General features: G+C 39.4%; 1 protein-coding gene across 2 annotated transcripts in view; it reads right to left on the bottom strand.

Moving 5' to 3' along the window:
- Window positions 1-233: 233 nt before the first annotated feature.
- The window catches only part of LRMDA (leucine rich melanocyte differentiation associated), a 641,405-nt gene continuing 614,789 nt past the window's right edge, over window positions 234-26,849 (bottom strand). For both annotated transcript variants that reach the window (XM_048310523.1, XM_048310524.1), the window contains exon 7: window positions 234-2,372. In XM_048310523.1, coding sequence (XP_048166480.1) covers window positions 2,293-2,372 — 80 coding nt within the window. In that variant the 3' untranslated portion in view covers window positions 234-2,292. The remainder of the gene's footprint in view (window positions 2,373-26,849) is intronic.

The following is a 26,849-nucleotide window of genomic DNA, read 5'->3' as shown; positions in this document are numbered from 1 at the left end:
GTAAATTCCCATCAAGCAGATTTTAATTAGGGCTTTACCATATTTAACTATAGGTATATAATCCCCCAAGTGAAAACAAAAACCAAAGTGGAAGAGACTTTGTTCAAATTTCATTCCAAAAATATTTTTGCCTCCAAAGCTTTGCTAGGAAGAAAACACTCCTGAAAATGATACAAATGGTTTTGACATTAGGAAAAGTAAACAAGCAAAACAAAGCTGGAAAAATCATGCGGTCAGTTTGCAAGTGCTGTTTATTGTTTGAGGCAGGGTTAAAGCCTTTTACAAAGACAAGAACATATATGCAAACAGACTGAAAGTGACATTAGGTTATTCTAAACACCCCTACTCTGAACGCTGCTGCCTGTAACATTGCCATGGCCAAAATGTGGGGAGGCTTCAAAACAGACATCATGATAGGAACAAACTAAGACTGCTGTTATTGGGAACCAAAACAGATGACAAGTGCCCTAAATATTTCTAATTATATTTTTGATTAAAGAAAGAGGCATGTAGTTTTCATTTATCTGGTATTTCCTAGGACTTCTAATGTGAATTGGCATTTCATTTTAGTCATGTGACATTAGAAGTGGCTAAAATGTGCTTTCCAGACACCAATTTATACGACAAACAGCTCAGAACTCAATTTGAACTACAAGTGGTGTGAACTAGATGGTTCTGTGTTCATCACTGATTTTAAGTATCTGTTAAAGATTTATTATATGCTTCCAGAATGAGCAAAGGCTTCTGTTTACTGAGTAAGGCCTAAAATGCTGAGCAGCAGCAAGCCTCACTATTTCATCAGTCAAACCTGCTTTCATGACTGGCTTCCACATCCAGTTCACTTCCACCTGTAATGCCATCTAATAACAGCCCTCAAGGTAGACAGTTTCTAAAAACTGATTTTTTTTCAACCAGGAAAGTGAACAAAGACCACCAAGTAATTTCAAACAAATCAATAACAGCTAGGCAGTGATAGCTCTCAGCTGGGATCAATATGAATGGGTTTGGAACAGTCCAGAGTTAAGAATTTTTGCATATTCCTTGGCCAATCCCACTGTACCAAGTAGAATTTAACACAATATATGCATGAAGTATGGGACTTTTTCACAGTAACAAGTTCATGATTCTAAATATATCTAACCTCTTTATCAGAAAAGCAGGAAATTTGCCATGGCTTTTTATTTTTTCTTGACTGAACATTTGACAATAACTTTTCTTACATCGATACTGAAAGGGATTATTCAGAACTCATCTCTCTAACGTATTAGTAAAGCTGCTAATTATGTTAATTCCACCAGTTACTTTTGTTGACTTTTCTCCCCTCTGAATAATCATACCCATCTGGTGGCAGATTTATATCACTCCTTTTAATCACTTTTTTCCCCAAATTTAAGCATTTAATTCTACACGTAATCCCTACAAGTTAAAAATATCTTGTGCAATAAACCAGGAATAACACACACTGTCAATACCACTAACGAAGACTTCTTCCAAGTATAAACAGTTAAACTATGCCACTATTCTACAGCATAAAGAAATACTCACTTTTTTGAAGGTAAGAGCTAGTAAATGATAAGATGCGATTCAAGGATAAGAAAATTTTGTTTGTCTGGGAAATTGCTTAAATCCTTTTCCTTTGCTTATAAACATTCACACAGATTGACAATGCTTTGCATGGCCAAAATGTTTTCAGGATATCTATTTTTCCCTGCTGAAAGAAAAAATAATCCATCTAGGCTCATTTGGGGGTGGGTGGCTATACTACCAAACTGTGAAAGGATTTGTGTATGCACATATGAGATGATAGAAACACAAGCACTTAATTCACAGGGAAAAAAAAAAGAACTGATAAGGGCTTTTTCATCTGAAATTACAGCCTCTCTCTGTTATAAACACTTTGATATCACCAGCCACTTTCGCTCAACAGGCCAGGCAGAGATAAACGCGGAGCTTTTGCGGAGGCGCCACCGATGGAGCAGGCTCAGCCCGGCCCCAGGTGTGACCCCTGCTCTCCTGCGAGCAGCACTTGGACCAGGCAATCCATCACGGTGCTCCTCCTGTCAGGCCGGGTGCTCGGCTGCAGCTGTCTGTCACACTGGTGGATGGGACCTGCTTAAAGGCAATCATGTCAATCTCTATGTGACTACTCAGACTAAGATAGAAGGATGATCTTGACAGGCTTGGCAAAGTCAGCAGAAGGCACTAGAGGACTTTAGTTACATGCTTAAAATTTAGATGTGATTTGTGCTTCTTGTGTAGAGGGATTGAAGAGGCACGAAACAGCACTGTGTTTTATAGCTGGTCATCTTGGATGAATCTGTTGCCCTCGGAATGTTTTCCATAGTAAATGTAGCGACATTTCCCCAAAACGCCTACAATAAAAAGGAAATGAATTACAGTTAGGATTGGAGTAGAACAATATACAATACAGCAAATAACATGGGAAATCTGAAGGAGGGAAAGAAGCAGTTTTCTCTTGTCCTGCAAAAGAAAGTTTGTGCATTTCAAATATACAGTATTGCCATTTCAATCAGCAGTTTTGAACCCACCAGAAAAATTTGTTCAAATACCTACATGACCTATCCTGTTAAACATACATCCACAAGTGTCTTCAAAAACAGAACCACATAACACTGAAACATCATATACTGTGTTTTAAATCATAGTACCTCTGTCCTGCTTTTAAAAAATAGAAAGTCTGGCTTGAAGTTATATTTAGTGCTCTCTGCTATCTCCCTGCTATGTGTTTAAAAGCTTTTCCTGATGAACAAAACCAATCAGGAAAAAAAAAACCCCAACAGCAAATAACTACAGTTTAATGTGGATCCTGGAAAATCTGTCAAACTTTCCCAAAGTCGTACTGCAAGCACCTAAACCATCCTTATTTTCAGTGACAGAGAACCAAAGTGCACGGCTGAAATCTATATGGGAAGCCATCGACAGACATTGGCAAGAACAGTTAGCCTTCTCAGACTCCAGCATTTTTATACATACAAATAAATATTTAATAAAAACATTTCCAAAGTATCCCTCCAAACAACATCACAACATCCCATGAGCAAGATACAATTTAATTATGCTAAATATTGGCACACGCAGGATGCTTTCAATAATTAACCATAATACTGGTTTTGGGAGGCAAGGCACATTATTCAGTGAGTACAGGCAGAAAGATGCCTGAAGAAGCCTTAACTGCTATGGGTGAGACACACATACCTGCAAATCTCACTACCTTATTCAAAAGCATCCCCTCTGGTGGTACTAAGTGGTATGTGAAAGCGTAAGTTCACAGTCACATCCCACCTGTGAACATGCTCAAAGATGCTGAATTTTACTAGCAGAGTTGTTCTTTGAGCCCTCAGACATGTATAGTCAAATTAAAGTCATCTCTCATGAACAGGTCTCCTCTGCCCTGGGAGTGTCTTACCAGAGCAGACACTGAAGTATCCAGCTCACCTCTGTAAGGGCAAACATAACCTAGCCCAAAGGAGACAAACACTGCTTTACATAAAGGGTAAAGAAGGGGGAGGAGCAGATCCTCAATTCATTCCTGTTTTAGATTTCCAGAACTCACACAGCCATTACTGTGCCCACCTGCAGTATGAATTAACTATGCAAGCTTTTATATTCTGCATCCATTTTTTTCCAGTATAACGTGTCAGATAAGCTACTAAGGCTTTGGAAGGCATGGGTCATGCAAGATTAATGTTAACCCATGCTCTTCTTTCTCTCCAAGACATCGTGAAGGTAACGCATTCCTATGAGGGTTGTGGCAGGGAAATTGATAGGCCTGTCATTTGTTGTGAGAAACATTTCCCTTCAGGGTAATACAAATGGGCACTATATGGTGCAGTGCCTGAACACTTTTCCCTCCTGCATAGAGCTTTCTTCAATAATTTCAATTTCAATACTTTCACTAGTGGAGCAGTTACCACGTGCAAAAGATGATATTAGCATTCCTAACCAAAAGTCTAATGAAGAACAAGTTTTTCTTTCCCTAAACAGATATTCCAAGTCAGGCTGCAGCAGGCATTAGGTTGGTAACGAGGCCATTTAGAGCTCTAAATGCAAAGGATATGAGCAGTTTATTAACGACATTCTTTGGACTCCTTTTTCACTGGCATTGATAAAAGTCTTGTTTGAGGTCTCCTGCATTTCTTAAGGACTGGAAGCAAGACTGTTTATAGAGATGCTGGTGAGAGAGTGCTGTTTGATGAATGCTAGAGACTATAGCTAGGTGTCAGTGCTTAGAAAATGAGGCAAGGACATGAGGCATTAATATTGTCAATGATCTCTTGACAGGAAAACAGATACTGTATTCATCGTCAGATTTAAATAGACATCAAGTGCATTAATGACAAAAGGGCAGACTTCAAACAAAGGGGGCTGTATGGTGCTGTGCTGAGCCAGTCTCCAAGTTGGCAATAACCTGATCTGAAAAGACACTGTCAGGGCTACAGACAGGCCTGGGATTGTGTGCGGTGACAGAAAACAGAGATGCTGACAGAGATACCGGTGCCATATTATGCCAAGTATATTCTAACACTGTCTCCAGTCCTAACTAAATCTGACATCATTTCCTATCGCTTATAGTATCCTCCGCTGCTCTGGCAGAATATTTCTCCCCAGACATCATTACAAACTCCACTGTAGTTTTAAAGTTACTGGCAGGCCTGTGCTGTCATGGAGGCTGGGTCTAGAGGCCTAAGGATAACCTCAGTCAATCTAAATTTGGAGTTTGCTGGAGAAGTGCTCTCATTTTCACTGATATCTCAGCTACTTGAGGTGATCTGAACACTAAAGTGTGAGGAGCTGTCACCTTGAATAAAATCCTTAAAGTAAAGACGCTCTGTTCCCGGGATGTTCAGCAAAGATGTCGGACAGTCTGGCAGCAGGAAATGAAATCCAGCTGCTGCTGCTCGCCTGGGGATAAAGGTGCTTGGGCTAGTGACAGTTAAAGTCAGCTGAAATTTTTGAAATCCTGCAGCCTACAATTGTTTAAATTAAGGAAGTGTTGTCTCCGCAGAGATTCCCTACCCAGGCACACAGCTGTGATTCGATTGCCAGGCATATTACACACGCTGCTCAGAGAGCCTTGATAAAAGCACATTTGAAAATGTTGCCATGAGACCTTGTTTATCATGAAGGTTATTTGTAAAACAATAATCTTGCTCATAAATTAAATGCAGTGACTGGCTTGGTTATTTGTTTTGCTTTGTTTTTCCTCTTTATGTTCCCCCTCCCTTTGGCAACTACTGAAAGCTCAGAGAACTGCAAGAGGTTTGTGTGCCACAATGAGAATTTTGATGCTAAGACATGTCACATGCAAATTCAGGAAAGCTACTGGGTTTTTTTCTGCCTATCTGCTATGGTATTCTTTCCTTGCAGGGGCAAAAGTACATTTGTTCTTTTGTACACAGACAAGGGAAAGAATAAGGGGAAAACAATACAGCTGTGGCTGTTCTGGTGTTTTTTAATTAAAATATCCAGCATTGGCCATAATAAGCTAAGTATACCCCCCATACATCAAAACAATACACAGCATCCAGAATGAGGTTTCTGCTCGAGGTTCTTAAGAAATGACAACACAAGGTCTCTTGAGGGATCATCTTCCCTGAATGAGGCTTCTAATTTTTCTTAAGTAGCTGATTCTACCATCACCACAAGCTGTTAAAACTATAATTATGAAAAAAATGCATTGGGAAGAATAATTTTTAAATTCCCTCTCTATCTTTTAAATGTTTTCACCCTTTGGAATGGATGTTCTAATTATGCTGGGTAAGTAATGACCTTGCAGTTGCTTGCATGTGTTGTGGTATCAGTCTTTCTTCACAAACACATTGTAATGTCAGCAACACCAGCCTTTCCTTTGCTGAGGGAAAACCCAATTATCCAAATAAATAAATAAATACATACATGCATACTAAAGCACGTGAAAAAGTGCAAGCCATGTTAGCTTCTTTTAAATTTGGTATATTTTGCAGAGGGCTACGGTGCTTTTAAGCCTCTATACACTTTGCTAGAGTAAAAAAGAAGTTTGCAGATGTATTGTATTAGAAGTGGCAAAAGCAAGTCGCAATGGGATGCGTTAGATCATACAGCCTTAGTTAGTTACAGGCCAAAATTCAGCTCAAGCCAACAGTAACCTAAGGGAATTGTTGTTGGGTAGCATTTTGTTGCCATTTTCCCACCTCTTTTTCCTAGTACATTAATACTCCACACCTAGAAAAACCCACCTCTCAGTCATCACAACTTGGGCAGCTTCCAGCAACACAGCTTCCTCCGGTACTATTCAGTTTTCTTTAAAAAGTAATTACTAGAACTAAGTAGTCAAACCAAAAATTTTGCCACCCCCATCAAAACCTATTGCCACATCTGCCCAACATCCCCACCAGGCACCCATTTTAACATCAAATGTTTTTAATAAGCCCCTCTGCAAGTGAAAGCAGCAAAGTATTCACGATTAAATTTGTTTGTCAAACACTGGCCTGCAGTATCCATCAGGGACTAAATTTCAGTTAACAGCCTTCTGCCTTTCACATGGACTAACCACAGGGCCTGGTACTAGGAGCTGTGGTCAGATAAAGTGTAGCACTTCATACACAAACTCAATATTCTAGTGGAATTCTACTTCACCTAACTTTAATTAGAGTACAGTACCTAAATCCTCCACTGCCAATTTGTATTTGATCCATATTCATCTCTTTTTTGCACAACCTGCTGTTGCATAGTTTTGCTATGGGCTATTAAACAGCTGCCATGTTCCACGAAGAAGCTGGGTGCATTTCATTGTGGTTATACTACCAATCTGTAAATTGTTTTGAGACCCTTCAGGATGAAATATCAATACCATTATCATTTTTTTCATAGGCACTTGGGCATATTCTACAATTAATGAACAGAAGTTGTGAAATTCCCTTAAATATTAATATAAACTTCCTATAAAGGAAAGTAATTCCCTACCGACAACACTTAGAGGAGAATAAATATCTATCTATGAACAATTTAAAGTCTACAATGCTACTGCTTTAGGCAAAACACCTCCACAAGTCAAATTAATTTAAAACTCTTAAAAATCTTTTCTTCTAAGGGATATGTAAAACTGGATTAAAAACCCCCAAAACAAACCCTTTTTTACAGGAGTTTAGTCATTTTTCCCTTTATCTACCTGGAAATTCTCACAACTTTAACTAGTTGTCTAGTTGAAAACTTACTTTCAGTTCCTTTTGGTGAAACAGAATAACTGTTTCTATTAAATATGATCCAGCCTAAGAATTCTCTGACACAGGAATCTGAGAAGATCCCTTGGAAGAAAAGAAAAGGTGTAAAGGATCATCCGGGTGACCAAGTACTGCCCAAAGCAGCCAAGGGTGTAACCTGGAGCGATCCACTCAGACTCATTCTGCCCCAGCAAACAAACCACTGCCAGTGTGAGGAGGACTGGGCTCACAAACTGCAGTGTGACACAGGAAAAGAACAGAAGAGTTGCAGCTGTCCTTGTAAATGTGATGGGTTCTCTGGCCACTACCATTTGATCTGTTTGTTGCAACCATAGTTTCCAGATTGCTCCAGGCTGGAGTCAAGACACAGGATCTTGACTCCTTAAATCAGGGCAGAAGGAGCAACAGAAAGAGGAAAATACAACAGATATGAATGCCTTTGGTTGTGCCACAGCTAAATGCTGTAGAAAGGAATCTTATAAAGACCTGAAATATGGCAGCAAGAAACAAAACTCAGATAAATTCCCTAAATTACTATCATAAAATACTCAAAAGTGCTCACATAACAAATGCACAAATATTAACTTTCCTTATGTTATAAACTAGTTAATATCTTTTTAAGAGGATAGAAACACTAAATGTAAGCAAAAATGATACATAATTCTTCTGTGACAGAAAAAGTAGCTGTGCATAAAGGGGTAAGGTTGTGCTTGAGAAGGTTGAGGACAGAGCTAGCTCTGGCTAAGGCAAAATCCCTTCACCATGGCCACAGTACTCACAGAGTGGTCCCTAAATACTCCCAAAGAGGTGCCCATGAACTAGGGATTGTGGTCAATGGCAGGTTTCCTGGAGAAAGAAGACATACCTTCACTAGCAAACTGCTGATCCTGACTTCCCCCCTCCCTCCGAGGGTAACAAGACTCAAGGAAGGTAGCCTTCCCATTCAGAGGAGATGAATTACCTCTGCTCTGCTCCCTGCACAGGGCGGCCGAAAAATGATAACATTTTCCTCTGGACACCCTACAGCATGGGGCACAAAATGGTCTTTCAGACTAAAAGAAATTACTGAAAGGCACAAAATCAAATCTGTATCCAGTCTACAGCAATGGTGTTAGAATTACACACCTAAGCTAGAGCTGAGAGGAATCACAGAAGGCGAACTAACACACTGAATTATTGCAAGTATCCTGCACAGACAAGTACTGTGACATGTCAAGTCTCACTGGCCTGTTTGTGGGAAGGGGGGGAAAAAGGGGGGAGTATGTAGGGAAGTGAGAGTAGGGGAGGGGGGAGCAAAGCAGTCAACAGGGAGGGGATGTTGGAAAAATTTGCAGTGAAGGTGATAGGAATACAAAGATGTGAAGTTTGCATCCTGGGCCAAGGAAGCTGCATAAATGTTCAGCGTAAACTAGCAGTCAAGCTGACGTGTGATAAAGTGCAGCCTGCTGTAAATACATTTCAGGGCTCCCAGTGCAACTAGGGAAGGAACTTGTAATTTGGAAAGGGGGGGAGAAAGAAAAAGGGGAAAAAAAAAAAAAAAAAGCACTGCAAGCTTTTTCTCACATAATCTGTTACTGGAAAATTGAGAAGCTTGTCCAAGTCCGTGGGAATAAGCTGATGAGCTGATACTTAATAATAAACCATATTGTGTCATGGTGCAGAGTCATCTAGATCCATTCAGGCCACAAACTATATTACTTTATACAGCCCTGGCTGACATACATTTAAAGCCCTCTACACATTAAGGAGCCATTAGGCTGACAGATTAAAAGTTATCTTGGAGCTAATGTTTCCATTATGCGTATCCTGGCAGTGGAACAATCAACACACTGTTCCTCAGATGTCATACTTTGTTTAAAAAAAGGGTAGGGGGGAGAGCAGGGGGAAAGGAGGGTATCTTTCCCTCCTTGAATGACATTGACATGATCAGCTTTGATCTGGGCATGTGCTGTCTACAGATTCTCTACTGTTGGCTAAAATAGGAGCATTTAGGGCATAATACTTTAAATCATTAACCAGTTCCATACTCCTCTGGGTATAATTGTTACAATTTAAGGTTCTACACTTGTGATTTCTTTGGAATCTTTCCATGCTTATTGTAACTATCATCAGAGAAATATGTTGCGGGGTTGGAATGTCCCTTTCTAGTGAAAATGAAACAAAAAGCATGCAAAAAAAAATACACAAACAAATAAACAAGAAAACCCCAAACAAATGCGTTTGTCTCCTCAGGGCATCTTTACCAGTTTTGCAGTGTTAATGTCATGGAGAGAATTAATGCTGACTTTATGATTAAATACTTGTGAAATATGTTGAAAAATCAGAGCAGATTCTTTTTTTTTCAATTACTCAGACACATAAATTGTGTAGTTAGCTAGATACTGTAATCAAAGAAACCCAAGTGCACAGAAAGCATCAGCGTGCCGAATTTTAGGGGTGGACCGATGCTTAGTTTGGATATATTGAACACCTTTGAAGGAGATTCAGGAAAGGAAGTATGGGCTCGCAGTTCTTTTAGTCTTTAAAACACTTCCCCATGCATCTCACTCTCTCATCTACGGTCTAAATAAAAGCAGTAAAGCCAGAAAAAAGGACTGCAGACGTGCGAGGCCGGTCAGGTCCCATCGGCTGAGCGCCCTCGCCTCTCACGCCGCGCCGGCCACAGGCGCTCACTCGCAGTCTGCGCGCGGTGCGGGCGGGCCCCGAGCACTAGAGGGCAGCAGCCCTTTGCGTGAGCCCCGCCGAGCCGCGCGGGCGGGCGGCAATTGCGGACCGCAGCGCTGCCTGCGAGCCCCGCAGCCCGCTCCCCGCGCTGTCACCGTCACAGCCTGGATTTACACAACCTCTGCTCGCAGCCTTTCGCCCAGCAGCCTGACTTCTGGTGGCCCAATCTCAGGGAGCGCCAGTGTGTGTGTGCAGATGGCGGGGCAGTGCTCTGAACAAAAGGGTCGAAATGCTGTCCGGGCGAGGGGCGACCGCCCGTGTCCACCGCCGGCTTCCAGCGCAGCGGAGGAGGCACTTGTTATTCTCCCACATTCACGGCGTAAATGCCAGCGCTGCTTTGAACCACCTTCCTATTACTTTTGTTAATGCAACGGTGAGACCACTGAAGTGATATAAGAGACACTTTTTACATATTCAGAATGATGGAGGAAAAGGAGGCTGTGAAATCCCTCCCCGACCGTATAGGAAAGTTCAGCTGTTCGATGTACACTCAGCATACAATTTAGGAGATTTGCAGTTAATTTGGCTAACATATGCAAAAATGGCCTTTCTGCTGGGCTGCTCTATACTTTGGGCTACATTCTAATAATAAAGCTTACACTGCTCAGCAATGGAACTAAACCATAAAGAATGACAAGGTCATTAAGAAAACAAAAAGTGACAATAATTAAATCATACTTCACAAACCTTAACCATGCACAGATTGCATTAGCAGTAAAATGCGAGAGGAAAAAAGAGGGAAGTAAGTTCTTTTAGTAACTGTGATAGAATTAAACAAATGTACCATGATTTATGGGGCAGAAAGCAAACTTTTGGAATAATTGTTTGGAAAGTCTGCAAGCATTCCAATAAAATTACAAATTCTTATGTGAAAAAAATTTGAACAGCAGGGCCCTTCTGGAGAGTTTAGACATAAATTTGGCTCATCTCATGAGTAAAACTTGCCTTTGGATCTCAAATGTGTTCCTGCTGCAGGAGTTCACATTAGGGGAAAAAAAAGCTATACAAAATTCAGTCTGGCTCAACTGGTTTGAAATTTCTCAAGAGAGTCATCTGAAATAAAGACAAGTTGCTTTTTATTTTTAAAGCTGGGAAAGAAAGTCTCTCAAAATTGAAGAGCATAATTAAATAGTGCTGCTGTCACATTATGATACAGTTAAGGGAAACTTCTTTGTCTGCCATTACTTGCTCCTTTCCCCAAGCCCTTCCTCAGAAAAAAAAAAAAAAAAATTAAGTAATTGCTAATGATAGGATTGCTATGATTTTTCCTAATACAAAAACAAGTGTTTTTTGAGAAGCAGATACTACCAGGCCCTGGATTCCCTTGATTTCCAGCAGAAGTTGAAGGCATCTGGCACTTTGTAAGACGCATCCAGAGCCTGCAACAATGGGTGAGCTGCTTTCTCTCTTCTGTAGCTATTACTATTTAGCATCGAGTGAAATCAGAAATGCATCTGGGTCCAAACACTCAAAGTATTCAGAAAATATGTAATTCTCTGGACTAAGTCTGGGCTTGCCTCTTAGTAGAATTTTGTTCTATGCCATATGACATATAGCACCATCTGCTATTGCTAAATCGTTACTGGCCATAGTCTAGTTCCCAACCTGCCTCCAGTACTGAAAGCCAAAATATTGTCATTGTTTTCTATCCTCAACTCTTTTCCCCCTTCTTCAGCCTCCTTTTAAAAATATGCTAATGGCAGGGGGGCTGAAGGTTAAATTACAGTGGCCAGGAGAACACAGTTTACAGGTGCACTCTTAATCTCTATGGAAGTTTTTGCTAAAGATAAAAAACCAGGGACTAAGAAACAGCTTAAGAGAAACACATTAAAACCCCTCCATTAGGGTCAGAGTCATTAAAGTTTAGTTAAAGCACCAAAGACTTTCTAACAAGTATTATGCTTAGTAAACATTTTCCACCAGAGCACGGATATTGGTGAGAGCTTTTGGAGTGTGTCACTTAATCAGTATTCACCTGCTTTGACAGCTTGAAATATTACTCACTTATTTGGCTGGTTCAAATTTGTCAGACTTGACTATGTCGCAAGTTAACATGTCCCCTGCATGAAAAAGGAGTTCACTGGCAAAATGTGCACAATGGACCTAATAAAACACATGTAGCCAAACAATCAAGCAACACTGATCACTCTTATCACTCAGAAGCACAAAAAAAAGAGTGACTGTATTTGAGACTACCAAGCTAAACAGGAAGCAATAACCTGTTACTTTACCAAATATCCTTTAAATGGTTAAGGGAAGGATAAAACCTTCACCACATCCAGAAGCATTAAATTTCTTGGTTAAAGCTGCATAAATATTTTGGATGTGTTGAGTCATTTGCTGGTACAAAGAAAAGAAGGGTTTAAGATAGAAGCTGTCCTTCAATCCCGAGACTGTTTTTCAGCCAAGGAAGCCCCTTCTGCCACAGAAGGCCATTTAGACAGTACTCTTCACCTTTGCTCTCGGAGCGGGTGCTATTAAAACAGAAAGTCTTGTGAAGGTAGCAGGTAGTCTGGGATTAGACCATCACATGAATTCACAGCAGGAAAGCCAGTCACACACAGCCACTGTTTGGTTAAATGTATTCAACATCAGGGCACGAGTGCTGCTGTTAAGCCAGGGGCAGCGCTGAACAGCACAAGCTGCCCTACAGAAGACCTCAAAGATCTCAAAAGTAATAACAAAAAATTATACAAGAAAGATCTTTTCAGGGATAAGGAAAGCTTAACCACTTACGTGTGTGCAGTGAACCCTGTGGTCCTGTCAGAGAGGCTCCTGGGAAGCAGCTATATGCTACTGAAGTATTTCAGTCTTTGGGCAAAACAAGCTTGACATCCCTGTTGGCATCTCTGCTGAGAACAGACACTGGTCTTACTCAGAAAACATCAAACGTGACTTTCTGCTAGCTGTGGCAAAGCTGAATACTGAAGGCAGGGGGAGGAGAGGTCACGGAGGAAGCAGTAGTTAACAGGGTAAAGTGAGTGTTATAATCCCCAAATTGCACTTGGACTGAATGTTCGCAGACAATCTGCCTGTCTAAACCAAGACAGTATCATTTTTCTTTCTTCTAGGAGAGGGTTAAGTATCATCTGAAGCCTGGAAAATGGCTGCTGTTGATACTACTGAGGCCTTCTCTTTAACTAGATCCTTCAGGAAAAAACAAATTAATCAACAGCCAGCTGAAGTGGGTTTAATGATTGCATTCTGCATACAATCAGCTTTTCCCTTTTCAAGGGCCATCAATATGTCAAGGGAAGACATATCTGAAGGATATAGCTCTTAACATCAAGGTTATCTATTCTCCACAAGGCTCCCACTCCTTACTGGGCTGATACTTTACACTGCCTGTGTCTAACATTTTCATCAACTATGCAATCAATCAAGGTAATAATGTTGTGCAAAAAATCAATTAACAACGCAATTAAACTTTCCTTATTATCTCAAAGGGCTGAAATAATACCTAAAGGGAAGATAGACTCACTGAATGCAGACATCCATAACCCAATGTGAAAGTGAATTATGAGGTTAGACAGATGCAGGCATGTACTGGCGCTGTTATTTTCAAAGGGATATATCTCATCCAGGCAGTGTATCAGTCACCACCAATCCCATACCCTAAAATTCCAAATTACTTTTAAGAAATATACGATGTGCAATATCCATTTCATATTCTCTTTTAGAGATAAACCCCCCAAAATCTGAACAGGAGTATTATTCAAAGACAAAATGATCTTTCAGAAAGAACATAAAATATAAAAGCTATAATAACATTTACATCTGTATACCACCCATGTCTGTAAATGCAGGTCATCAATTATACCTAATCTGTAGTGAATAAGGAACTGAAGAAGCAGCACAACATTTAAAGCCCAAAGGCTGAAATTTGCAAATACCTTGCATCAAGTACACTGAAGGAAGAGCCCCAATATAAACACAGGCAGCAAAACCAGCAAGGACTTAAGTATCAGTCACCAAAAATAAGACAGAGTGCCTATATTATTTTGTAATTACATTCAATCCTCATGGAAACATCATTCCCAAGAGCTGAGAGTTTTAAAGTACATTGAAAACAGACAATTAACCCCTTGCTGCTGGGAGGATTTGGGTTTTAGCATAAAGACGTCAAGGATCAGGGGTGCTCAGCACACCAGCACAATGGAGTTAATATAGTTGGGAACCCAGGTGCAATAGTCTTGTGTCGGAGATGACTGGATAAGCATTTGGGGGGGGGGAGGGGGAGTAGAGAAAGAATACATCTAAAATTAACTATGAAATTAGTGATCTTACAGTCCACAGTGACAACCAAAAATATTACACAAAGAAAACGACCGTGACCAAGCTAGGTATTTTGTGGGTTTTTTTGACACCTATCATTTTCTATCGCACAACCTGAGTATTCCCCCTCAGCCCCCCTTACTCATTTCCCAACAGACACACACACACAAGTCTTCACCCTAGGTTGTTGTGATTTAACATAGGCAAAAAAGATAATGAAAATAGAAAACACTTAAGGGAAGCCTATGTCAGAGTGACAAGCTAGGCTCACATCCTGTAATAAGCTCAGGAAAATTTGGAAGCAGAAAAGATTTCCCTTATACACTGCACTTTGGATTCCTCTGTTAAAGGACACTCTGTGTGTCTGTGTAAGGAGAGGTGTTCTACAAAGCAGTTCTCCCAGCAGGGTTTGCTTAAGCACATAACAGCTGCAGTTTAGAAATGGTCTATTCTTACACTTAGCTCATGTAGTGCAAGTGGTTTGTTTGGACTAAGAACATCTTTTTTTGTTGATAATTCTCCCTGGTTTTGTCTTTGTCTTGCACTTCCTGCTCTTCCCCTTGCTACCCTCATGCTGCAGTCAGTCATGGGTGAGATACAAATAAGTGTGACTAAATTTTTCCACAATTTCTGAAACATTACAGGCTTTCCTGCATGGATTTGGGATACTAATATTAGTCCAGGATTAGAGAATTCAGTCATTCCTATCTTAACCTTTAGGAACATAATTAATATGTTTTCATTTTCAATGACTTCATTGTGTGTCTATCAACTGGAACCATTCCTGCTGTGTATTTGATTCCACTGACGATGGGGTGTGTTGGATTTTAAATGATGTGCTAGCACTTCTGTTCCCTATATACTCTAGTTTATGTGTTATTCATGACTTGCATTTGGAGACACGGATGATACACAGATGTAAATGTTATTAAAGCTTTTGTGTTTAGATTCATTGTGAAAGACTTCTTTGTTTTCAGATAATTCTTTTAACCATCACAAATAACCACCAATACATGAAATTGTCTTGAGACATTTTTCTTTTCTGTTAAGGTTTTTGATGAAGAGAATTTTTTATTCTCCCTAGTGTTCTCTCATCATCAAAATAAAATACAGGATAAATTGACAGACAGCAGTTACACCTGCAGGATAGCATAGAAGTAAACCTTTTTGTCATATGCTCATTATACAAAATCAAACCCAAAAGTTACTTTATTTTTTTAATAGCTGTCAGGACTGTGGCTCCCAGTTGAAAAAGGCTGCGACTGGCATTATTCTCAAACTGCTTTCACCCTTTAACATCAAACTTGCATTCCTGTGGAATTTAAAAAGAACATGGTAAAGAAAAAGGTATTTTGCCAAATCATGGTTTCCTATCTTCTTTTTCACTTAGATTCAACTAATTTTATATTATTAGTTTTCCAACACTATTTAAATGTTTTGACTATATGACAGACATACCGTGCATTTTTGTTGCACTGGTACTATGTTGGAAAAAGCTGAAACACAAATATGTACTTAAATGCTTGGTAAGCAACAATCTTGGAAAACATTACCCAGCCAGTAGTCAGAAGTAATTTTTTGTGATGGACAGATAAAACACCATTAAATTTTTTCAGTGTCACGTATTAAGGCAAGGGGTGAGCAGGTAGATTTGTGTGTCTGGACTGGTAAATCTTCAAGACAGTTGTGTGAGGTTGCTGTACTTAAGTACATATATGGCTTTGAACTGAAAAAAAAAGTGCTCTCAAAAAGCCACATTTAATCCCTAATAATTCTGTCAATTGACAATATTTTTTCATACAACCTTAGATATTTTCTCTCAATGAAATTGAAGCCCACTTTAAAAGTGAAGTCTTGGAGTTGTCACATTTTTTGCTTTAAAAGAAATATAGCAGATTTTTTTATTTTTTATGCCTATTTTATCCATTAAGCCTATAATAGCAGCAGCCTCTCTACAGAATTTAAATATTCAGAAACCCCAGCAAAAGGGATTTCTTTGTCTGAAGTTCAAGCTTCTTGTAAAAATCTGACTCAGACTAATTTAGTCAAAGTCAAGTATAATAGCTTGATCAAAAAAATAACTTATTAAATTTTCTGCTGTTAGAGTAGTGTGTTGGATAGCGGTGGTTTGTACTCCCCAACGTACCATTTTACAGCGAACTTCATATTTCGTTTTGAATAGTTATTGAAAAGAGAGTTTTCCATCTGACAGAGAGAATCAATCTAATGTCACCCACTCTTTACCTCCAAATTTCTACTAGCACCACCTCTGTCTGGTGCAATCTTGTTAATGTTTTGCTGTAGTTACCTGCTGTTTTACTTCACCTGCCACTAAAACTTACTGCTCTTGAGCAGTTTTGGAAAACTGCCTTTAAGCTTTATGAAACAAAAGACAATTTTTTAAACTGAACCAAACTGTAACTTAATTCAGCAGGACACTGCAATGCTGCTTCTGAGTGTTTGATCCTTTACTTTATTAAGACAGCAAGGTTCCAACCTTCCTCTTCCCCAGTCACATTGAGGACAGCTCAGAACTACACAAAAGAGCATTTCTAATGGCCAAAACCCAGTAAGTCATGGCTCAGCTGCCTTGAACTGCATTCCAGGCAAATTCTAGCCATAGTGGGGAGTGACCATACCATGGAAAGAGTAACTCACTCCCTAGTGAAGGATATAAGATCAGGACAAAGTAGTATGTCTGGAACATCATCAGGTTAGGCCATACTTGAGGCTAAGCAGCTACAGTATTTGGGACATGTGACAGTGTAGCAGAAGAGGGGGAGAAAAAAAAGGCCATTTTTGTGTGATGTCAGTCTTGTGCCACACAGTTCTTTAGCCTTCACAGACTGTCTGGCCAATGTACACATTCATTCTTTTACTTTGCACAGTGTAAACACTCATTTATTTTTGGGCTTGCTCAAAAATGGAAATAGCTCATCATCCAGGGAGCAGATTAGCAACATTTTCAGATGCTGTTCAACAATTATTTTGCTGACAGGAAGCAGTGTGTGATACCTTATAAACACGATGCTATCAATCTACAACATTACCGAGGCAAATACAGCTTTATTCACAATTCAATATTAGCCACTTCAACTGAGTAGAACCTGATGCAACATAAAAATAGGTTGAGATTAAATTTTTAAAATAACAAAATAAAATAATCTGCCTACTCAACAGAAGTTGTACATGTTGGGTGCCTGTGAAGAAATAGGAGATTTCTGTCACTCCCCCAATGCACTTGTCTGCCTTAAATAGCCTGTGGTAAAGGCTTGGAGATCTTTAAATAGGAGGTCAGTCATCAAACTTTCACCAGATGACTCACTGCGCTGTTAAGAGCAATTATTTAAATGTATGAAATGTTTTAGACAGATGATGAACTCAAGAGAACCTGTTCAGCCAATCACCAAGAAAGGAAACAGTGACCCACAGGCTTTCAACCATCCTCCCTTTCTGATGTGGTTCCACAGTACACATTACCAGAAGCTTTATGAGACCACTTTAAACCACCAAGGGTCCATCCAGGTGAGATCAAACAACAAATGGGGTACTAAAACAGATTACAGAAAGCTGGTACAAGATGTTCTTCCCTTTCTCTCCCATTTATTAGGATTTTTTGTTTAACATGGAAGAAGTCTGTCTTCTCGTAAGACTAAATGACATGACAAGGTGTTTTTTGACCTAAAGGAAATAACTTCATGTGGTCTTTCCAATAGCCACACAACTGTGCAAGCCTGGTGAATGTGGCAGTCTTGCATAGCCTCCTTCTCCATTTATAGCAATGATGGTTAAGTTCTGGACACACATGGCTCTAAAATTTATTGAATTCAAGTGCAATTAATATCCAAGTCTCTGGGAAGCTTATATAAAGCTATTACTCTGTTCAAAGGGGGAAAAAAAAGATCATCAAATGGGTTATACTGAAAGTTATTTTTCTGTTTTTCTTTGTCTCAAAAAAGAAAAGGGAAGGGGGAGATGGCTGTTCCATAATTATAAATCTTCTGAAACTGTAACTCAGGAAAAGACTTTTCAAATAAAATGTTTCCCAGAAAAGAATATTTGGCAGCGGTTGGCTCTTGTTTTTCCTAATAACCATTAAAAGTCTGCCCCAGTAAACCATTTTACTGCAACGTTTGAAATGGTAGAGTTTACATTTTATTTAATGAATAGTTGCAGAGCATTAAAGCAACATCTCGTCGGCAAAACAGCTCCTTATCCTCGCTTTGTCTCAATTGGTTTTTTTACATTTCATTTTCAATGACATGTCAGCCGTCTCTCACCAACCTCAAAGGAAAGTTGAATGCGGGGCTTACAAAGTTAAGCTGACATTTGCTCTCTTCCAATAAAAAATATTTAGTCCATTAAACATAAATACCTGTCATTATGATACATGGACTGGGTACAAGCCTCCCGTTTCCCTCTGATGTTTATTACATCCAAACAACTGCAGTGCCTGCATGTTTTCAACTTTAGTGTATTGATTAAACTTTTAAATGGCTGCCATATAACCCAGGGACATCAGGAAGATTAATTTGCGTCAATGTTCATCTGTAATTCATTAGCCATTTATTCTTTACAACCACATGGGCTATCAAGAAAATGCAGGCCATTTTTCACTCTGCACAGGCTTGGGAACAGATCCTGAAATTTGTGCTGCATACAAATAAGCTCCCCAGGCCCGGCCACTTAAACTGCTTGGCTTTTCAAAAGTTAAAGTTGGGAATAACAGAAGAAAAAAGGGAACATAAAAAACCAGAAATGGACAAAATATACGTCCTCAGGGTACTAGGGATTTAACTGAGTTTGTCCACTGTCTTTTCATCCATGGATTATGGTTTCTTATTTCAGTCAGATTATAATAACTGAAACTTGTTACTGTGCAAAGGCCATAAATAAAATGAGCTGTACCCCCCTCTAATATCTTCTAAGATGCAGTTACTTGGAGAAAGCTAGAAAGCGGCAGTGAAGTATAAAAAGCTCATGCCTCAAGGAGGCTGTAGCTGTGAATCTAAGAAAAGGATGCAGTTTTAACCAATTCTCCCATTTATTGTGGATTCCAGTCCTGCCTTTATTTGGGAAAATGGCCAGCTAAATATTGGTATGTTTCCTTAGGGTAGAGGCAAGCCATCTGGCTCCTTGATTTGCCCTACTGACCCCCTTGGCACAATATGAAGTGCATATTAAATAAGGAAAAGGAAAGAGAACAGCCATAAAGCAAACAAAAATGCACATGAATTTTACATTTACAACATAGAAAGATCAATGAAATGCATCCTGGTTCTTTTCCTCTCACTACCTATAAATTTCCAAGTAGTGTCATTGTGCTAGGTAAAGGCATAGTGGTACAGCAATAGAGTCATTGAGCCTAATGGTTGCAATCCAGATTCCAAAAATGAAGATCTCATAAGACAAATCCAACAGGTTCTCAGTTGCAAACAAGAATATAAACGTAACAGCACCCTGTAACAAACACAGACATCTTCACTTAGGTCTAATACATCAGTTAGCATGTAATCATCTCTACTTAACAGCTACAGTCACTATGCTGCCATTTTAAAATGTGGATTTATGCATAAACTTGAAAAGAAGAAAGAAGGAGACAATCTGCTTCTAGAATCAGTTATCAGCTTACTGTTAAATATCAGCCTGGGTGTAAAGAACCCTGGAGTGAGCACCCTGCTTAGGGTAAGCCTCCCAACGTAAGGCTGATGCTGCGCCCAACCTGCCTGCACCACCCAACCTCTTCACAGCCACAGCCAGCTGGGATCCCACCACAGGCAGGACATTCTCTCTGAGGCACTGTGGGAAGCAGCAGCCTCTCATCAAATCCAAGGAACACACAGGAGGCAACGATGTAATGGAAAAACCTGAGCTGTGGAGCAGCAACAGATTTTGGCCTATGCCCTCCAGCAGCTCCAAAGAATTAAATGCTGCCCTGCCATTACCTTATCACCAAAAATCTGCCATTTGGTGCACGTCTCTGCAATTTGTATACCAGTACTTTTATAGACAATCTGCAGGTGGGATTGCTAAGCAGCATTTCTGTCAGTTGGCTGGCTTGTAAATGCCCCAAAATAAGTGACCCAAAAAAATAAAAAAGAAATTACGAGATATACAGGGATATACTCAAAGCGATTTTTGGATATGCTTTTGTGTTTTACTACATGCTTGAAATTTAGACTGAGTTCATCGAAAGATTCATTATGGTTCATCAATCTCACAAGCAAACCTGAGTTGATTTGTGGTTTCGTTTTGCACAAATACTTACTTTTAATAGGCAGGAGAAAATTAAATGAATTTTGGTCAGATATCTGGATTCCTTTGAATATGAAAGTTGAGTCAAAAAGAATGTTGGGAAATAAGCCAGTTTCAAAGCCGTATGTACAAGGAAAGAAGTCAATTTATCCAAATCTGGATAGCTTTATGCTGTACACATAACCCAAGTCACTCTGGTCTGCATCTGCCCCACTGCACAAGAAAAGATGAAATCTCAGCTTCAAGTTTTTGTTTTGGTTTTGTCAGCTTTAGTCATACCTTCAAAATAATTTAAATATCATTTGTTTGGAGTAAATTATTTTTGTACTATGATAGGAGACATACCAGGAACTTCACCAATGAAAATATGTGGATACCAAGTGAGTTGAAAATATTGCAAAATTTACCTAGCCTAAGTAGAAAAAAGATGCACTACTAAAACTGTAGCTTAAACTAAGAAAAACAAAGCAAATTGTAGCACAACTTCAGAGTTTCTATCACATCAGAAAAAAAGAGATCCTAGCCAGTATGCAAAAAAAATTGCAGGTGTTCTAGAACAGAGTGATAATAAGTTCAGTGGAAAATGTTTCAGCCTTACTTCTGCAGAAACTGAAAGCTACCTCATGGTGCTCACTAAACAAAGCTTTTCCTTAGAAACTTTCCCTTTTGCTTTGGTAGCATTAACTTATAGTAGAACACAGTTAAGATGCAGCCAGAGCTTGGGGTTCAGTCCTTTAAAGTGCCCAGTATAACATATCTGAAACACCAATGACACAGTAAAGGAGTAGAAATCCCAAAAGGAGCCTCACCAATCCCAGATTCTAATTAAATCTTGACAAATTAAGTACAGCAGCCCAGGGGATCATTTGCCACTGTGTTCACACCATAAAACCTCTGTCCTGGGAATGTCCCTTACAGGCTGCATGCCACAGCCCTGTGGCACAGGAGCAGGTTATTGTGGCTCGCCATCACACCCAGGCTCTCTCATGCTGCAGGAATCTCCAAATGGGAAGACTAGGTGGTTTTGAGCTCGTGCTTACACTGGGGGGGCCTAAAGCAGCAAGCTCAGGACTCAGCCATTTGTTTTCATTTTCATATAATGATGTGTCTAGCTCTCATGGTTGCACAGAAAACTGTATCAACTCGAACCATATGTTAACTGAGGCAGCAATATGTTCTTAAATTGGCAGACAGCTCAAAATGACAGTTCAGCAAGATGTGAACTATTTTCAATCATCTCAATAGGGTGTTAACTCTAAACCCTAAACATTGCCTGTATATATATTTTGTTAACCATTTCACTACTAAATACCTTAAACAAGATAGCAAAACTGTTCTCCCACACTTCTCCAAGATGGAATATACCAACTCCTAATTTGAAAGAATCTCTCTATATAAATTGGCCTAGTTACATACTTGGCTTGATCATTTTTAACATCTCACAATCGATGTATTTATCCTTCCACAATCATGAGGCAGTGAAGTGCTGTCATCTCCTTTTTACAGATGGAGGAAAAAATGCGAGAACATGATAAAAAGGAAACAGAACAGAGATCATCTGAGCTTAAGCCTTTTGTCTGAACCAGTAGATTAGCCTTTCCTTTTACACGGAAATTATGTGGAGACAGCGAAAAATCCGCTGAATTAAAGTAAGTAAAAGAGGCTGAATATTTAAGAGTAGTATTATCCATATATGTAGCAGATTTATTTTTTAAAAGGTTGTGTGCAGTTCAGTTTAAATTAATTCAGTTCTTTCACTGAATGCCACAGAATTTTCAAGGATTTGCTCAAATTTAAGGCCAGCTTACCACAGAGCACAGAATCTGCTGCCCTTACCTCTAGCTACTCAGTTTCATTAATACAGTGTCTTAGCTTTAGGCCATAGTACACAATAAAATAAAAATAAGACTAATGCAAATTTTAAATCTTGCAGCAGTTGGTCAAATAAACAGAGGATCTGGATTAGTAACACTTTTTAAGATCATACATGCCTAAAATAATGCACAAAAAGAAAATAATAAGAGTTAAAAATACATTTTTTTAGGTCTCAATGCCTTTCTTGCACTTGGGGTTTTTTTTTTTTTTAGTTTTGTGGCCAATCAGGCCAACGGTGTGGCAGCCAATGTAATTGAAACTGTTTTCCTACCCAGCAAGTAGTTCAGGTTTTGAGTCACAGCAGTAAATGCATCTAAGCCAGGAATGGAAGTCGGCTATTTATTACTCAGGTGACAATATAAGTTACAAGAAAGTATACAGTATGAAAAACCTTCAGCCTGGGGCTGGACTGTATGGGCAAAGATAGCTGTGTCTCCTGATACCAGCCTAAGTCACTTTCAAACAACTGACTGCAAAGCCTCTGTCTAGTTTGTGAAGTATTTCGTGATGAAAGGCACTCTACACATGTAAAATATTATTACTACATTTGCAAAATGAAATTTCTAAGAGAAAAAGCACAGAACACGCCAACAACAATAAAGCAATCAATTGCAATAGGATGCAATAACTTGCAATAAATTGCTTTGTAGACAAGGACTAAATTGTTTCAGCACTAGCCACCCAATCCAACTTAACTAACAAAGAGAAAAAAGAAATGAGAAACATTTGCTTAAAAAGCTCATAACTGTCAATGTGTTCAGAACACCAGCATGTCCTGCTACACCTAATGCCTTTGTCAAGGTGGCCTATCTGGAACTACTCTTTCCCATTCCCTGCAGACTTGAGTTGCAGAGTTTCCCTGCAGACTCCCACTGTATTTGCCAGCACTGGATCTCTGCTTGGGGTCTGAGTTTGAGACAATCCAGATCCACACGCACAGCCCCCCTTCCCCTGCCCCCCCTTCAGTATCACTCATCGCAGCTTAAGCTTGTCTGGTTTGCACTGGCAGTGACCTGGATGTTACACATGCTACAGTGCAATAAGAGAACAATACCGGCAATAAGACTGCTCCTGTGATGTTGGTTTTTCATAAAGATGTGCTTAACATTCTTCCAACAACATTATTGTTATAATATTTTTTCTGTGCACTGATTCTACCAATCAGCATTACATTATACTGAAGAAGAAATTTATTTTGTCTCAAAACCTTGTATTAAGCATTCTCTTTGAACAATGGATTTAAGAGCTTTGGTTTGCCATTCCACAAGATACTTTAATAAATCAGTGTCTTAATTCCTGATACTTTCTTCTATTAACACATAAGATTTTAACTTTCTTTTCTCCACATTGTTACAATGTATTTTAAGTGATGTCAAAACTGAGCCTCAAAATGACAGTGTCAAGCATTCAGAAGAAGGCTGATTGTCCATTTACATCATGGCCTTTTCCTTCTATGTAAGACTGGAAAAGTAGTACGAACAACATTTGGTAGCAGACTGTAGAGCTACTCTTCATCTTCATTTCCATGGGACAGATCAGTTAAAGCCTTGGTTGTACACAAAGCGTTAAAAATACTTTTGCATGTTAAGTAATAACATGGCACCATGATGCAAACTAGCAACTGAACTACCCTTTGGGGTGCAGATATAGGAAGGCTATGTAGCAGGATTGTATGCTTTTTTATTGTTGATCACTCTGCTGCAACATGACTAACAAAAACAACTCCATGTTAAACCATGAGTGTCAAAGAAAATCTTATGAATGTTCACATGATGATATTTTCAAATGAATTTAAAGTATTTTACAATTAAATTTACAAGAGTCCCTAAATCCTATTTTTAACTAATTTAGGAGCTTGAGGGGGAAAAAAAATACACATAAGCCTAAACCTAGGAAGACGTCAGATTGGCAACAAGAGAACCGCTATGCCTTTTTATATTAACAGAATAAGATTCCTGTAACGAGACTGGAGAGAAAGAGGCTAGACCTGTGTTCTGCAACATGCTGCAATGCTGGTCCACACACACACCTCTGTACTGGGAAGAAACAACACTCTACTCCACTTCTTTGACCACCTGAGCAAGAAGCTGCACAGACTCTGGTGGTACAAGCTCAACTGCCATGGTTCCCCATAGGGCACATATCCACCCAGCTGGAGTGTGGCCTGGAATCAGGACAAGTGGGCACATCACTGAGCACTGTGACCCCCAGTGCAATGGAGAACTAACAGGATTCTCCACAAAGATTATGGGGTGAGAGAGGAGGATGAAAATAAATGGCCAGATAGCACTGGAGTGATAGAGGAAAACCCTGTTTGTTCACCATACATTCAGATCCAACCCTGTGACTAGCATGCTGTTCCCCTTCTGTCTGGTGTTTTGGAGTCAATGTGTCTGTGACTGCCACGACCTCCACTGAATTGTGTGCTGCCCACTCAGACATGCATCATTACTCTCAAAAGACTTGGAATTCGCAAACCACAAGAAGTCAAGGAAGGACTCAGCCATCAAAGCCTCAGCACATTCAAAATGGCAGCTTCTGCTGAGATGTACAGCAGCAGAGCATTAAGTGCTTAGGCAACTTCACCAATGAAAATATAGACAGCTTGAGACTTTCAGTGACTTGTGCACATGTTTAACATTTTATGCATTGTTATCTGCTCTTAAAAGCTTGGATCACACTCATCTTGCCCTTAGAGCCTAGTGCTTAGATGCTTTAAAAACATCTGTCCCGAGAGAGAGTGTGTGTGTGTGTGTGTATATAGATATCTATCCTCCTGCACACTTAGCTACTTCTACTGCCTTTACAAGGGGTTGGTGCCATTGGAAAAGGAGCCCACTACATTAGTCACATAAGATGGGATGTACAGCTGAAGTTTTCAAAAGAAATTAACAGTACAACTGTGCTGGATATTCAGAAGGCTTAAATCCCCTTAGGTAATGAAAAGAAGCAGCCAGCATCAAAAACCACTGTGTGTCCAGCAGCTTACACTGCTCTTCACAGATTAAAGAAACTAGAAAACTGGCTCCAGTAAAATTGACAAATTTACCTTAATTAATATGCGTCCTTAATGCGCCATTACTCAAATTCAAAACCATTTGAAGTTTATTGCCTTTCATGGCACCCTGAAGAGGGGTTTTGTCTGCTGAGCATTCGGCAGTTTACAGCGTTCTCAGTGAGAGATACTATATTAATTTCTCCAGATCCAGGCACCTTCCAGAGCAGGCCTACATTTTCCCTAGACTTCCTTTTCTGGAAAGGAAGACTGGTCCTCATTCTTACAAATTCTGCTTGCAAATATTACTCAATACTTGTGTATTTACTTTGGGAAACAAATTATTTGGATAGCTAACCCCAAAAAAACATTTTTCTTGGTTTCATGGTCATTTCAAGGTTCAGAATTGACTAAAAAACTAGAAGACAAGATACCAGGATTCTTGCAAGAAAGTCTATTTGAGCCCAACTTTGAGAAAAACTGCAGGAAGAATATCTAGTTTGGCTGTGGTCTAAAGCATTTATAACTAAAGATTCTTATTCTGACATAGCCTACTAAGTATCTCCAAAACTCAGGATTAAAATCCAGATATCACCAACTGAGAACCTTTCAAAAGCAATACAGGACACATGATAGTGGAAAAAAGGTAGATGCAGTATTGAGGATTTAAAGCATCAAAAATGTCTTGAAAACTGAGTGTTCCTGTGCTATCTGTGACATCCTGGTGTTTAAAAAGTGAGGGGAGAAGAGACTAGTGAGCCAAGAGGAAAAACTGGTCTTTGAGTCTATGTTCGTAACTAATTTGTTTTGAATTCTGCCACAGTCTTACATGTGAGAAATGACATTAAGGGCAAGGGGTGATAGTGCAGAGATAAAGCAACAAGAAGGTATTCAAAATACTTGCCAAGAAAAAAGCACTCATCTGATAAAAATTTAGACAGGAAGAATGCCAAAAACCAGGAAAGACACAACGGAGAGATTTGATGAGGTGATTGCTGCTGCAGTTGTCAGACTTGTCAGTAGAAAGGAGATGCCAGATTTTAACTCAAAAATAGTGTCAGCTTAAAAGTTGCCTCTTTTTTTCACCACATGTTTCTAATTAACATGACATTAGGAACTTACTTCTGGCAACTATAAATAAAACTGTTTGGGATATAGTGTAAAAGATTAGGTAGAAGAGTTTTTCAGTATCTTAAAATAGAGAAAGAAAAAGAAACCTGCTACGAAGAGAAAACTCCCAACAACTTGTGCCACAACCCAATAACCCCAAGATGGTTTTGAATTTGAATAATGGAGCAATAAAATAAAAAAACAACACTCATTAAGTGAAATTTGACAACTTTAGTGAAGCCATTTATCTGTTTTACCTTGAACAACTTTTATGAGATGTTCTTCACATCAACTACAGTACTTAAGAAAACTACAAAAATGAAACTCCTCTTACCACTGAAAAAATGCGACAGACTGAAACTTAATCTCACTTGGCATTCATAGTTTTTGCAATC

Source organism: Corvus hawaiiensis, chromosome 8 (genome assembly GCF_020740725.1).
Source record: "Corvus hawaiiensis isolate bCorHaw1 chromosome 8, bCorHaw1.pri.cur, whole genome shotgun sequence".
Classification (NCBI taxonomy): domain Eukaryota; kingdom Metazoa; phylum Chordata; class Aves; order Passeriformes; family Corvidae; genus Corvus; species Corvus hawaiiensis.
Note: the sequence above shows the minus strand (reverse complement) of the source record. Positions and strands in the feature narration are given on the sequence as shown.